The 15,670-nt window shown below is 38.8% G+C and overlaps 1 protein-coding gene across 7 annotated transcripts in view; it reads right to left on the reverse strand.

Annotated features, from left to right (window-relative positions):
• Window positions 1-15,670, reverse strand: part of NALCN (sodium leak channel, non-selective) — a 312,076-nt gene that overhangs the window by 238,449 nt on the left and 57,957 nt on the right. For 5 of the 7 annotated variants that reach the window (XM_072760965.1, XM_072760968.1, XM_072760967.1 and 2 more), the window contains exon 7: window positions 12,539-12,693. In XM_072760965.1, coding sequence (XP_072617066.1) covers window positions 12,539-12,693 — 155 coding nt within the window. The remainder of the gene's footprint in view (window positions 1-12,538; window positions 12,694-15,670) is intronic. The other 2 variants (XM_072760970.1, XM_072760969.1) reach the window with 1 other exon arrangement.

Consider the following 15,670-nt stretch of genomic DNA (forward strand, 5'->3'; position numbering starts at 1 on the left):
CCCTGTGTGGCTCAGGGTAGAAACCCATTTTCAAGGGCCACAGAGTTTTCCCCTCAGAGGAGGAGGCTCTGCACTTGTCAAAATAGTTTTGCTAAGCAGGGCTCAGGTATTAGAACATGTAACCCCAGGAGAGGTAGGAGTCGGCCCTCCTATGACCTCATTGGCCTTGAGGGAAGAGCTGGGTAGGGCTTTCCTACATGGCATTATTCCTTTTTGGTCTAACCGATTAGTTGGTGAAATTAATTTAATTTCATAGACTGTCAAGGGAATTCTGTTCCACTGACTGCCATGACCAGCAGGGAGAGTGTCTTTGACTGTCAACACAAGACTTCTGTGCTAGTCTGTTCACATTTGTTTCATGTGAATATCTGGCATAAGGCAGATGCCGTTTAATTTCAAATGAGGAATGAACTTAAAAGCCAGGAGTTGTATCTGAATTTTATTTAAATTTTCTATCACTAAGTTGCCACAAAATGATTTAAAAAGGCAGTGTATGTAATATAAAATTCATATATGATCAATATATGATCAACCTGTCCTTGAGTATATAATGGGCTCATTGAGCATTAGAAAGTACATTCCAAGAAATACAGGGAGCTTTGTTCCTGCTTGAGGCTTCTGGGATCTGATGAGTTAATTGGGAAGAAAAGGGTAAAATGCAAACAGACACACACACACAGACACACAGACACACACACCAGACGTGGGAACCAAACAGAATGAAGCATTAACTTCCATGGACAAACTGTCACAGTTCAGAGAGAGGAGGGGCAAGTGTTGCTGAGGTATGGGAAGCTGCATGAACACAGGTCCTGCAGGGTGGGTCATGTATTGGTAGGAGGAGGCATTCTACCTCCTAGGTAGGAGGAAAAAGGGGAGGAAGGAATGTAAGAAAAAGAAAATGAGCAGCTGGTGTTCAGAAGAGGACAAAATACAATATGGCATCTGCTACTTCTTTTTACTTCAATATGTTTGCATATCAAAAGAGAATCCTTTATGCTTTTAAAAATTCGCTCTCATACAATAAGATATTAATTCTCATAATCTTTTTGAGAAATAAAGATAGGGGCACCTGTGTGGCTTAGTGGTTGAGCGTCTGCCTTCAGCCCAGGGTGTGATCCCGGGGTCCTGGGATCAAGTCCCACATCGGGCTTCCTGCATAGAGCCTGCTTCTCCCTCTGCCTGTGTCTCTGTCTCTCTCTGTCTCTCTGTCTCTCTGTGTCTCTCATGAATAAATAAAATCATAAAAGAATGTGCATACCCTTTGACTTAGAAATTGTCCTAGGAACCTATTTTAAAAAATACAACACATGCACACAAGATATATATATGTGTGTATGTGTGTGTGAGCATGTGTTCAACACAATCACTGTAGTCAAAAACTGAAAATCATGTAAATGTCTATTAGCAGGGAGACAGTTAAAAGCATTTTATTAAAAACCATGAAACTGATAAAGATGAAAGAAGGAAGGAAGAAAGGAGAAAGAAGGGAGGGAATTATCTGTGGCAGAATTTATTACTTTCATTAAAACCTCTTATGATATTTGGAGTATTATTTTTGTCATCTACAAATATTTAAAATGTAACTATAAACATGCTGATTTCTCGGAAACCACTAAATATTTCCAAAATTGTCTTCCATGTTCAGTGTAAAAAAAAATCATGACTTCTGCCCTCAAAATCCACTTTTAAAATCCCTTCTTTCACTGTGCGATGGCAAATCCCTCCCCAGCTGTCTCTTCTAAATCCATTCAAAAAGAACTCCTAAGCACCTGCTGGACGCCAGACCATGGATATCCTTCTTAAAAATCACGCCTGCAATTTCTATCTTTAGACCCCCTGCCTTCCTAATATTCTGAATACTATCTGTATATCTAATTTCAGTTTAAGTAAGTCTGTGACCCTGTTTGAGAATCTAATGAAGCCTTAGTTCCTTTAGAAATCCTCAAGGCAGGGGGGCTTGGGTGGCTCAGTGGTTGACCATCTGCCTTCAGCCCAGGGTGTGATCCCAGGTCTTGGGATCAAGTCCCACATCAGGCTCCCCTTGGGGAGCCTACTTCTCCCTCTGTCTGTGTCTCTGCCTCTCTCTCTGTGTCTCTCATGAATATATACATAAAATCTTATTTAAAAAAAAGAAATCTTCAAGCACAGATCTTTGCACATAGCCTGAGAGCATTTACTGATGCCTGGACCCAGGGATAAAACCTCTCAGGGATAAAGTCTCATGATTTTGTCCTCTATTTAACAAAAATATATCAGGTCTTCCTTGTCCTGTGACAAATGAATTCCTTCAGAGGGCAAGTATAGAATTGTCAAGGATTCAGGTAAGCACTTTTGGTTGAATTCTGTTACCCTAGATCTCTCTTCAATATGTGTTTTCATAAAAATCGATAAGTAATTCCAAGAGCAACACTGCACATAAAGATTAATGCAGGGAAAACAGGTCTTTGGTGCTTTTCCACAAAGTATTATAAATCTCAATTACATATATATTACAAATTAGACTTTACTGTGTCTTTTTGTAACTGCAATAAAAATGTACATTCTGCAATAAATCATACTTATAGATAAATAACGACTTCCTTTCTCTATTCATTTGTAAAGTTTTCTTCTGATATCACGTACTGCAGAATGAAATACAGTTTAACATCATTTAAATCTATGAATCAATTTTTAGCAGCATCATCAGCAAAGTTCAATTCACATTCTTCTATGATTGGAGTAAAAGTCATTTTCTTTCATCACATTTTATGGCCATATTTAATATCAGATGTTACAGGAGACAATTATGAAAGTAATGGAATGCCAATAGAAAAAAATGGGGGAATTTTAAAGTAAAGCAAATCCTGTATTAAAACTGAAACATTAGGTCAGTATAGGTGGCTTTATGAGCAATCCCATTTCAGCAAGAAATGGGGTAGTTTCGAGCAGAGAACACTACGAGTGAGGAAAGAAACCACTGATGCTATTTCTCATCAATATTTGATAAAACTGATTTATGACTCATACAGAGAGCTTAATCTGTACCTTGTCATCAATACCACCCAAAGTCAAATAAGGACAATACCACAAAGTGGATAACAGCTAAAATATATTTTCTGTTGGAAAAAAATATCAGTCCCGAATTCCAGTATCAATAATAGCCTTCTTCAGAAGTGACTTGGGAGTATATGAGAATCTGGCAGACTACAGTCACTGTGAATTTTTTTTTTTCATAAAAAAAAGGCTCATTCACCTATCATCAAAAAATTTTTCAAAGATTATGAGTCATCACCTTATATTTGTATATGCATCCCAAATCCACATAGTAACTTCTGTGATCCTAATGACCTGTGGTTTTAAAGGCCTAATATTTTAAAGAAGGCATATAAGGAAGGCTTTATGATTTTATTAATAGAAAGGGCCAATAAGGTAAATAATTTTTAGATCATATATCTAATAAAGGAATTAATATGCATTTTCAAAATCACTTTAAGTAAACTTGTTGGTTAATTTGCAGTATTTAACAGGCAAAATTAATGGAACTCCTGGGTGGCTTGGTGGTTGAGCATCTATCTGCCTTTGGCTCTGGGCATGATCCAGTTCCAGGATCAAGTCCCACATCCGGCTCCCTGTGGGGAGCCTGCTTCTCCCTCTGCTTATGTCTATGTCTCTCATGAATAAATAAAGTCTTAAAAAAATAAAAAGCAATATTAAATCTCAGAAAGAAAGTTAATTAATGCACACAGCTATAAAGTACATATAGAAAGCACATAAATCATAATGGAACTTTAAATTTACCTCAAATAAGTGTGAACCTGATTGCAATATACCAAATACCATATTTCTTATTTCTTTTTTTTTTAAAGATTTTTTATTCATTTATTCATGAGAGATACAGAGAGAGGCAGAGACATAGGCAGAGGGAAAAGCAGGCTCCTTGTGGGGAGCCTGATGCAGACTGATCTCAGGACTTCAGGATTACAACCTGAGCCGAAGGCAGACATTCAACCACTGAGCCACCCAGGTGCCCCATTTTTCTTGATTTCAATGTTCTCTCCCACATCTCTAGCATCTGTGTCTATCATCTCATTTTGTATCAAAAGCATACTTGCTATTTTTTGCTGCCATTGCCTTGAATCTTTGCCCAAATGTTGATAACTCCATAAATTATCTTGTAAAACTGCACTGTCTCGGGCACCTGGGTTGCTCAGTGGTTGAGCATCTGCCTTTGGCTCAGGTTGTGATCCAGGGGTCCTGGAATCGAGTCCCACGTCGGGCTCCTTGCAGGGAGCCTGCTTCTCCCTCTGCCTATTTCTCTGCCTCTGTGTGTCTCTCATAAATAAATAAATAAATAAATAAATAAATAAATAAATAAATAAAAATCTTTTTTTAAAAAACTGCACTGTCTCCCAGGTATATTCTTTCATATGTCAATTCTTACATAGAAATCAGATTTATAATGTGCCAACTCTGTCATATAGTATGCCAGGAGGGCGGGGGAGGACAGATGGCAAGCCAGAGACCTGCACTGAGTGGTCCTCAGTTTGCCCAAGGCATCACCATCACCCTCCTTCACACTTATCCTTCTGTCCCAGAGACATGGTGATGGGAGGGGAAAGCAGCATGTCTGGTGGATTGTCATGCTGGAGGACATGTCCCTTCCTCTATCATAATGAGACCCTCTAATGAACCAGCTGTCCTGAAAAGCCATGAGGAATGGCAGTGACCCACTGCTGACTTCACAGATCATGCAGACTTTGACCTTAGCACTTGGGCAGCAAGACTTGGCTCCCAACTGTGGCCCATGTGTGACTTTGGGCGAATCAGTTCTTTCTCATCTTATTCTCCTCACTTTTAATTGAAGATAATGACACCTTATGGGTTTATTGTGAGGATGAAAAACACCTCAGATAGCAAACCTTTTGCCTGGTGCTAGATACATAGTAAGTAATCGATAAATGATAGATGTGCTTGTCCTAAATTATGACAGTAATTACAATAATAAACATAATCTATGGGTAATTATTCGCCATAAAAACATAGTGTTTGTTATTTCCTGGCTTTGCTTTTGACTATTGCATATAAAGAATTGGGAAAACAGTCACTACATTCAGTCCAGGTAGCATTAAAATCATGTATAACTTTTTTTCTATTAGTTATTTTCAGAATGTCCTGTTTATGGTTTGATTTTGCTAATGGACTTCTTCTATCTGTATTAATTATTTCAATCAGATTTAGTTTATTATGGATTTTTACAACTTTTGGGCTTCTGTGTTTTCTTCATGTGATTCTGAAGGTTAATGACAAGAAATGTCTGATATCTATTTACCTCCTAAGTGACTTCTCAGGATGAATTTTATCCTTATATGTCATTTCCTGGGTTGTTCTATCAAAACTAAACCTGTTTTGATCACTTGGGTGTATACAAATCTCAAATTGTAAAGCTGTACACCTGAAATTTACATAATAAAAATAAAAATAACAAAGAAATAAGTAAAAGAAGACAGTTAACTTCTCTTCCCTCTTGGAAGCCACACATTATGGAAAGAGTCTGATCATAACTTCATTCCAATTATGAGAAAACACCAGATAGAACCAAATTGAGAGACATTCTACATAGTGCTTCTGAAAGCACTATGCTTCTGAAAGCATAGTCATGAAAGACAAAGCTGACAAACTTACAGATTGGAAGAGATTAGGGAATTAACAACTAAGTACAATGTAGGATTCTGGGTAGGATCTGAGATAGAAGAAGATCATCAGTGGATCAACTGGTGAAATTTAATAGGATGTATATTATAGTTAATAGCACTGTGTTCACATTAATGTCTTAGCTGTAATGAGGTAGTACAGTTGTGTAAGAAGTTACCATTCTGAGAACCCGGGTAATGTGTAAAAAGGAACTCTCTGTGCTATTTTGTCACTTTTATGTACATCTAAAATTAGTTCAAAATAAAAAGTTTAAAAAATAAGTAAAGACAGGAAAAAAAAAACCAACAAAAACTCTGAGCATGTTTTGTTTTTACCTGACTGTTCAATGAATGGAGAGTTCAAACCTGAATAGATTTGTACTCATCTGCTGTACCCAATTTCTTACCTCTCTTGAAAGATCATGACAAGTAAATTGCCAGTTTAATGGCATTTGCTGTGATTTCCTTCCCACGTGTGATAGATGTGTTGTTGCTTTTTTTCTAACTGGCATATCACATCTGTTGGGATAGTTTCTTCTGTACTTACTGTCTTACCAAAGATGAGTGATGCTAACCTTCTACTACAAAATTAAGATTACAACTAACTTCGCAAGGTATTTTTTTTAGCTTTATTCTTAATTAAACATTGATCTAAGCTGTAAAAAGTCTGCAGGAAATGGTAAGTTTTAGTGGGAGTCTATGAATCAGGAGAAGTGAGTTTAGCCCTGCCTCTGTGTGGAATTCTCTAGAACTCTGACCTTGTTCACTCTGATGCTCAGTGGCCCTCTCAATAAAACTGTGTGGGTGAACCAAATGACTACTATCTTTTCTAGTTAAAATTCCTCTAGTTTCAACTTTCAGTGCCATTGCAGAAAATCACAATGTCTTAGACTGCATGCCTCCCATGTTGATAAGCATGTGGCAACAGAGAGGAAAAGAGACGCTGCCTGAAAGAGGGTTTAGTACTCAGAAAATGGAAGGAAGTAAGACACATTTTCAAAACCAGATACTTTAATGTGGTGTTTTGGTTTCACCTGTAGAATATAGTGGTTTTGGGTCTCATCTGTCCCCAAACCTTTTTACCATGTGCTTCACCCCACCCCCACTCTCACTGCAATCACAGAATGTGAATGTCTGCTAAACAGATTCTGTGATCTCCAAATATGTCCTTCCAATAATGTATATTCCTCCACAGGTTTGGAATGTGGGGAATATGTGATGTCTCAAGTAAACAGATAAACATCTTGGAAAGGATTGCATTAGTTGAGGGTCTAAGAGTGGGTTGCAGGAAAGGTGCCCAGAAATAAAGATGGAAACGTATTTAAATGCAAGAGAGGGCCAGAAAAGCAAGCAGCATCTCCATCACCCTTTGGTACAGGGATTTATGGAAGGACAGAAAGTAAACCACAGAGTGACGAGGACCATGCAAGAAATAGCATGGCAGTGGCTTTTGTTCAGTGAGCCAAGGGATGTTTTTCTGAGGTCTACAGAAGGAGAGCCTATTGGCAATCTGCCTAAAGACAGGGAGTGGCTCAATGTGAGCTTGAAAACTCAAAGGCACAGGGATAAATGAAAGTATAGGCATGGAGCTCAATGATACTATAGAAAATTCCATGGCATGGCTAAGTATGGATGAGATTCTAATGAGAGAAAGGACAAAAGGAAATATATTTCTAAGAATAACAAGAGAAGAATAATTGATTAATGAAGACCAAATACTGCCAAAAATTGGCCCTCTGGAATTCTGTACATTGATCAGACTGAGATAAAATGTGGGCTGTCAGTTAACAGGAACATAAAACAAGGTGAAGTACATCTTGTCTCCACCCCCCTCTTGCTCTGAGCAATCTGAGTAGGCATAAGGGAATAACATGAGACATGGCTATGCTAATCCGAAAGCATGGTGCTCTGCTCTCTTATTAAAGTTGTCTTTTCTTCCTCAAATAACAGAGATGCATTCCCATTTTGCTAGTGCAGCTCAATTTCTGGCTCATAATGTGTTCATTCTGTGCCAAGTGTTCTAAGTACAGTGTCTCAGTCACTTCTAACATCAGTCCTACAAGAGAGGTATATATCCTTTACCCCATCTTACAGATAAAGACATTGAGGCAGGAAGAGGTTAATTACTTTTCCAAGGTCACCATATTACTATATAGTACAGATATGACCCAAACCCCAAGGTCATTATCTTGAACTCTGAATTTTTTTCTAAAATAGGTGATTTTTTACTTTGTAAGGCATTCTTGTGCAAGTGCACATATACCTCTGTTATATGATTCAGATGTTGCACAAAATGACTAGGCTTGATTGGTTGAGTGTCTTCATGTAAAATGAAGTTCTCTGAATTCTTGGCTTCTTCAACAGTAACTCAAATGAGCTGGACACATTGTTTCTCTGAGAGCTCTGTGAGCCCTGTGTCCTCATACCCTAGACTTGAGTTCTGACACAATTTCAGTTGTCTCTGATGGCTCCCCTTAGAACTGACTGGAGATCAGGTTCCCCTGGGGCTACTCCTGTTTGAGCGTTGCTCGGCAAAAAAAGAAAAGGAACTGACTCGATAATTTTTCCTGGATGCCCATTGGATGCTTTCTTTAACTCTGAATTCCAGAAACTTTAGTAAGAAATGCCTCAGTGTTGATTGTCCTCTGCTCATTTACTGAGACAGTTGTGCCCTTTAAATCCATTTATTTAGGTTGTCTTTTTCTGCAATTTTAAAGATTATACCTCTTGCATATTTTTTTCAGTTTTAAACATACCGAAAAATGCATTTCTATAGACATGGTTTTCATTCTTTTTGATTGTTACTCACCTGTGAAATCAATTTTAGAGGGCCAGGTATTTGTTACGTAGCACTGTGGGAGAGAGAAAGGAGGTTTTTGTTTTTTTGGGTTTTGTTTTGTTTTGTTTTGTTTTTCTAAGATAGGTGTGTTTGTGTGTGTACCAACCACAGCTGTCTCAGTCCAGGTGCTCATAACTGTGCATGTACATTAGAACACCTTTGAGCTCCTAAAAACCATCTATGACTTGGATCCTTCCAAGGTTTTCATTTAACAGGTTTGGGTGTGGTGCTTGAGAACTGGAGTGTTTTAAAAGACTCCCCAGGTCATCCTAAGGTGTAGGGTGCCTTGTATTCATCAAGGTTGGTGAGGTGCCTTGTATTGCAATTGTGCCTTGTATTCATCAACATGGGTCAGCATCATCAGGGTCCCTCAGACTGAGGGTCTATCTTCTTCTTTACTTCTCTACCAATTGCTTGTAGGAACAGGGGCCTCCACTTTGAGGTGCCACATGGAGCCCAGGAAGCTCCCACGGTCATCCACACACTGATTCCTGGACTCAAACACAGGACTGTTCTGATCCTCTGGGAATATTCTTTATTTTAGAATGTCAGCATTCTGCTGGCTCTGCCTGAGGTCCCCAGCAGCCAGAACCCTTTCAGGAAGTATTCTGTTAGACACCTGGTCTTCTCCGATGTGTGGTTTATTAGTTACAGATTTTTCAGAGTCCTTGAATACGAAAACTGCATTTCTGTTTCTCAGTCTCCTTGATGTTTGATGATTTTAGAGATGTTAAGGTGTCTTTACTTTGCTATTTTATGATTGGAGCTCTGTGTAATTTTTCTACTTTAATGGCTCTAGCTTTTAATATATTTTGAAAATTCAGCTTCTCAACATCATCAATATTAAATTTTAATGAGACATAAAGCAACTTATAAATGAAATTTTATAAGTGAATTAAAATTCAATATATTGTATGACAATTTGATTAGTAAGAAGAGGAAATGTGCTCCTTTTAAATTAAACATGCTTACTTACATATAAAGTACATTGGTCAAATATATATCCACAATTAGGCTATAATTATTTTAAATTCAACTGCATGCAAAAAGAGATAATCATGTATGTCTAAGAGATAATTTCTTTTCCTCATTTTTTGGGGAAAATTTTATTTTGTTTTCATAAAGCCTTTAAAGATGATCTAAAATTTCACAATTTGTGTATCTACAGAGATGCATAATATTAAAGCATTTCAGCCTGAACTATAGTGGCCATTTAAAATTTTTTTGATTATAGTATAAAGTTAACATTTCATTATGTAACCATTAGTCATACAATGGCACTGAACTCAAGCATCATTTAAGAAAAAGAAGCAAACAGATCAAATTAAGCTTGTATAGAAAAGCAAGTCATGAGGAATAGTGAGTATTGCCAACAAAAAGAGACAAAATAGCAAGAAAGAACAACAAGAAAACAACTTAATTCTCTATTATGGCTCTATATCCTAACACAAACATGACCGGTCACCATTAAATTCAAAAGGACATATACTTTGTTCAGTCCATTAGTAAATATTTATAGAGGCTGGCAGTGCACCAGGCCCTGAAGACATGAAGATGAAAAGATGTACTTCCTGTTTTCAAGGAGCTTAAATCCTTGGGAGATAAATGTGCAAATAAACAGTAAGATTATTGCCTTAGTGGGGGCCTGCTGCCCCCAGGGAGGTTCTCTCTCTGAGTTAGGCTTCTCAAGCCAACACACTCTATGAGGAAACTCTCCCGCAATGAGAGTACCCTACATTGGTTGAAGTGATTATAAATCATAGCAAAGAAAGTTGAATAAACTTGAATATAATGCAGCATTTTGAATTGAGACACAATTGCTGCATTCAAAATGGCCAGGAAGTGATTTGGTTAAGAAACATGCTTCGAAAGGACTGGACGTTTTTGTGCAAGGGCAGCCTCACTACTGAATGCTGGCCACCCTCCATCTAAGACATGAGGACACCCAGTTAGCCCCTAAGAGAAAGAGCTAGAGGCTCTAACAAGCCATGCATTCTAGCTGCACCTCAGCTATTAGGATTCCTGGAGCTTGTTCCATCAGTTTACCAAATCTATATATCCCATCTCCTATTCTACACCTGTGATTTCCTGCTCATCCCTGAAAGTCATTGGTATAATGCATAAAAGTCCTCTGCTCGGAGGAGCCGAGGGGAAGAATGTAAGATTGATTACAAAGCCAGATAAGTTTAAGAGAGTACAGCAAATTGAAATGCTTCCATATCTGTTGGCTTCGAAATTTTTTGACATTAAGAAATTATATCATTGGCCAAAGGGATGAAAGATTATCCATCTAAATTCAATGCTGGAAATCCACCTCTGAGGGATATTAAAATATAAGAATAACAATTTAGGAATGTTATTTGCAAAACTCATTTTTTCAAGTACCAACTACTTGTTTTTCAGTATTCTCTTCTATCCAAAGGCTGTAGCTTTGTGGTTTAGTTCATATACCAGAAAAGCATTCAATCAGTGCAAGACCTTCACATATTCTTTCTGAAACTCCAGTACTTGGCCCAGAGCTCATTATGCCATCCTGCATGACACCATCTGGGAGCTGCTATGACTGAAGGCCAGGGTGAGAGGAAGATTTATTAGCCACTGTTTCTGATGTGCAAAGATTGATTGGCTAGGTTCATAGCAGTTGCCATCAGAGTTGACAGGAACTCATGCTCTCTTCCCAGGCCTTGAAATCCTTCATTGTACAGCTGCCCACTGAGATATGAAACCACACCAAAAGTCACAAAATAGATTTGGCTTCCAAAGGAGTATAGCTATCACCCTGTTACACACTGAGATTTTTCTCTAAGACCCTGGCTTAAAGTGTCTAGAACTCTCTTAAATGCACCTGGGCCTTGAAACTTTAAGGAAAAATTGTTTGTTTTTTTCAAATGATTCTGATAACAATTCTGTTATGGACTTAATGTTTGTGCTCCCCCCAATCCCAAATCCACATGTTGAAGTCCTAACCCCCAGGGCCATAGTATTAGAAAATGGGGCCTTTGGAAGGTTGATTCAATTTAGATAAAGTCATGAAAGTGAGATCTCATGAAGGGATTATTTCCCTTAGGAGAAGAGGCCAGAGGGTCTTCTCCCTCTTCCTCCCTCCCTCCCTTCTTCCCATTCTCTTTCTCTCCACTCCCACCACCATGTAAGAACATGGTGAGAAGACAGCCATGTTCAAGCAAGGAGAGGGGCCTCACCAGAACCAACCATGTTGGCACCCTGATCTTGGGACTTCCAGACTCCAGACTGGAGAAATGAATTTATGTTATTCACACCACCTGGTCTATGTTATTTTGGTATGGCAGCCTGAGCTGGCCAAGACAAATACTCAAAGCATAAAACAATTGTTTAGAATTCCATGTTCTTTTGTTTCAATAATGAAATTTGTGCAACTTGCATGGAGTTGTAATAAATGTAATGATACCAAATAAACAGCATATGCTAAGTACTTTCATTACTATATATAATGGCACATTTCAGGACTTCACAGGACAAACCAGAAACAAATGCATACATTTGAGAACATCATATCCATGTGTAAGCACTTCCCACACATCTATTATACAGTTGATGGATATTCATTAAGTATTTCCTTAGCTGTCTTCTATTCCAGAAAGCTCTTATGCATTCTTCAATGGCTACTATTTCAGAGATGTAAAACTTACCTTGCCTACTGGGGTACAGTTACATGTGGAAGGAAACCAAGTCTTATTTATCTTTGAATCAACAAGTTCTGAACCTTGCTCAATGAAGTATTTCTAAGTGCTATGATTAGGAATCAAAATAATCTAAAATCAGGGATCTTTAACTCTATACAAACACTGCTGAGTAACCATCCAGATAAGCAGGGTGTATTCTGCAGACTGCAGGGTGGAATATATTATCATCTAGGAGCACGATTAAAATCTTTAATGCTATATAGCCAATCTTAACAGAAAATATCAATTATATAAGTATTCTCTCCATTTCACAAACATTGTAAAATAGAAACTGAAAATGTGTTTTAGCGGTAAGACAGACAGACCTATCTCATTAAAGCCACTGTAGCCCAGCTCTTGCCTGCTAAGTCCCAGGTCTTCCAGGTCCATGCATTTAAATCCTGGGGGGCACTGGTAGCCCTCCTCCAGCTCTGGTGAGCAGTGCGTATCTGGGATAGCTAAGCTATTCCAGGTTACGTTTCTGTGGACAAATTACAAAAAGGTTAGCCAATTTTGACAATTGTAAATGTTGATTAAAATGAATAATGTAATCGCCCTTCACCAATAGCTGCTTCATATGGACACAGATGTAAGGTTCCTGATTACGAATGGTATTCATAGCATTGATGAGTGGTAAACATCCTCAAATGATATCTGATTCATCCTCACAATAGCACTTTATAAGACTACTATTACCAATATTGCTTTTGTCATTAAGGATCAAGACCCAGATAAACAAAGAAAGAATTTTCCTGTAAATTTGTAAGGAATGTTAATATGCTTGGGGCTTCCTTGTTATTCACAAAATGCTTAACCTAACTGTGGGCACATATTTTACTTCTCCACTTCTAAGCAATAGTAAATGATGACAGTCATTTTCCATCTGGTACAACTACTATGAATCCATAAATGACACTTGGCCTTCTTCTGTGTTGGCAGATGTGCAGTTGAGAAAGGAAACCAGACAAAAAGGATGAGACTGAAGGAACCAAAGGGATAGCATTGGAAAAAGAGAGATTATGGGGTGATTTAGTGACAGCTCCAGAAACATGAAGGTCTTTTAGGTGGATGGTGATATATCCCTGTTTCATCATTCTGGAGGGCAAGGTGGAGATTAAATTGACGTACAAGGATTTAGATAAGTAATGGCTTTCTTGGGAGCGAGTACTGGTCATCATTGGAATGATGGTTGTGGAATCTCATTCTGGGCTGACCTTTAACTGAATGGCTGAATAGCTGCTGTCTGAGGCAATTCACATGGCTTGTGCACTGGCCGAAGCTTAGGCTAGACAACTTCACAAGCCTTCTAAATCCATGATTTTATTAAAAGTAATTTCCCACTACTTCAACGTTTCTAGGCATTTCCTAAGTGGGGACCATCCTCAAGACAATCACAGGCCCTCAGCTTATGACCAAATCGAGGCAGACGAGTTGGGTCATATTTCTTCTTTAATACTCTCTTAAATTCAATTGGCCACTTCTTTCCCTATATATAATATGCTTTCTCTAGAGTCTGAAACCAAACTCTCTGCGACCCCTTACCTGCTTGAGGCCACCATGCACACACACATTCCAAGCTCTACATGCACATACTCCAGGCCTGGTGACACCTCACCCACTTCTGTCTCAGTCATAAACAAAGTTCTAAAAGCCTCACCCACATTTCAGATATCCCAATTGTATTCCTTCAGGATTCTGTTAGAGGCAAGGACATAATCTACTGGCTTAGGGAAGAAGTATTTAAAGAATTGTTCCCTCTAGTCATATGTTAAGCTTCTCTTTTGGCCCCACATTCAAAACTCAAGGGGAAAGTTCTCACTTGGAAATTACCACTTGGCTACATCAGAAAGACATGATTTTAGGCAGGTACATCATTTATATCCTCCTCATTTCACCATATTATATACAGGTCAAGTATCCATCTTTGCTTACATCTGATCTCTTTCTCATGTGAAACCCACACATTAGGGCAAAGTGGTAAGGGGACTGGACTTCAGAGTTTCAGAACAAGGTTTTCTGGGTTTGATCCCAAGATCTGCCAATTACTGGTTGTGTGATTTTTTTTTTTAAGATTTTTAAAATTTATTTGTTAGAGACGGGGGGGTGGGGTGGGGGGGGAGGCGGGCAGAGAGAGGGGTGGGCAGAGAGAGAAGCAGGCTCCATGCAGGGAGCCCGACAAGGGACTTGATCCTGGGTCTCCAGGATCAGGCCCTGGGCTGAAGGCAGCACTAAACTGCTGAGCCACCCAGGCTGCCCAGGTTGTGTGATTTGAATAAAGTTCTAAGTGTTTCTTCCGTTTCTTTGTCTGTCAGCTAGGCAAAGTAACCATATTTAGAAGCAAAGCCTTGTGTGAAGATTAAATACAGGAAACCAAGGAATGCACTTCAGCCTAGCACCCAGCATGTTACAATAAAGAAATTCTCAATAATAACAATAATGCTCAATAAAGGCTTAACATAAACAATGTAAGCAATCATTACAATAATAAAATGATGCAGCATACAATTCAAACACATGTAAAAACACGACAATAAAGATGTGTTAAAAGAACAGAAGGAGGGCAGCCCCGGTGGCTCAGCAGTTTAGCGCCACCTTCAGCCCAGGGCCTGATGCTGGAGTGCCGGGATCAAGCCCCACGTCAGGCTCCCTTCATGGAGCCTGCTTCTACCTCTTCCTGTGAATCTGCCTCTCTCTCTCTCTCTTTCTCTCTCTCTCTCTCTCTCTGTCTGTCTGTCATGAATAAATAAATAAAATCTTAAAAAAAAAAAAAGAACAGAAGGAACTCAGGCACATGATGCCAACAGCATTTTGTTCACAGGATTCCACAGCTGAAAGAAACTTTATAAATCACCCAAGTCTCAAAGAAGGCTAAGGTGAAGTTCAGAGAGGGAAGCCCATCAAAATCAATAATTTTTTTCATTTCTCAGACTTTAAAAAGACAACAGCAACAAGATCTCAGAAAATACTGTCTACATGAAAAAGTTTCAGACAACATCACCTTTCAGGTGATTTGGGTAGGAAACTGGATTCTAGGGCCAGTCTGCTGGATGTGAATTCTAGCTTAGCCTTTACTCCATGTGTGACCTCCCCTATCTGTACCCCAGTTTCTTTCTCAGGCTATGGCAGGAAAATGCCTATCTCCCAGGGCTCTGGCAAACCAGGAGTGACTTACATTTGTAAGGTACTCAAATTGGGCACTCAGTAGACACTAAGTGTGAGATGTTACCCATTGCTGTTGATAGCTTGAAATTTGTAGACTGCTTAGATTGGAGTCCTGGTGTGTGCTGTCTCAGTTTCCGTATTTCTAAGCCAGGGATAGCCTTTGCATCTACTTGTAGGAGTGTCTTTTTTTTTTTTTTTTAAGATTTATTTATTCATTTTAGAGAGAGAGAGTCCAGAAGCAGAGGGGGAGAGGAAGAGGGAGATAGAGAGGGGAAACAGGTTCTCCACTGAGCACA

The sequence above is a fragment of the Vulpes vulpes genome, chromosome 6 (assembly GCF_048418805.1).
Source record: "Vulpes vulpes isolate BD-2025 chromosome 6, VulVul3, whole genome shotgun sequence".
NCBI classification, from domain to species: Eukaryota; Metazoa; Chordata; class Mammalia; order Carnivora; family Canidae; genus Vulpes; species Vulpes vulpes.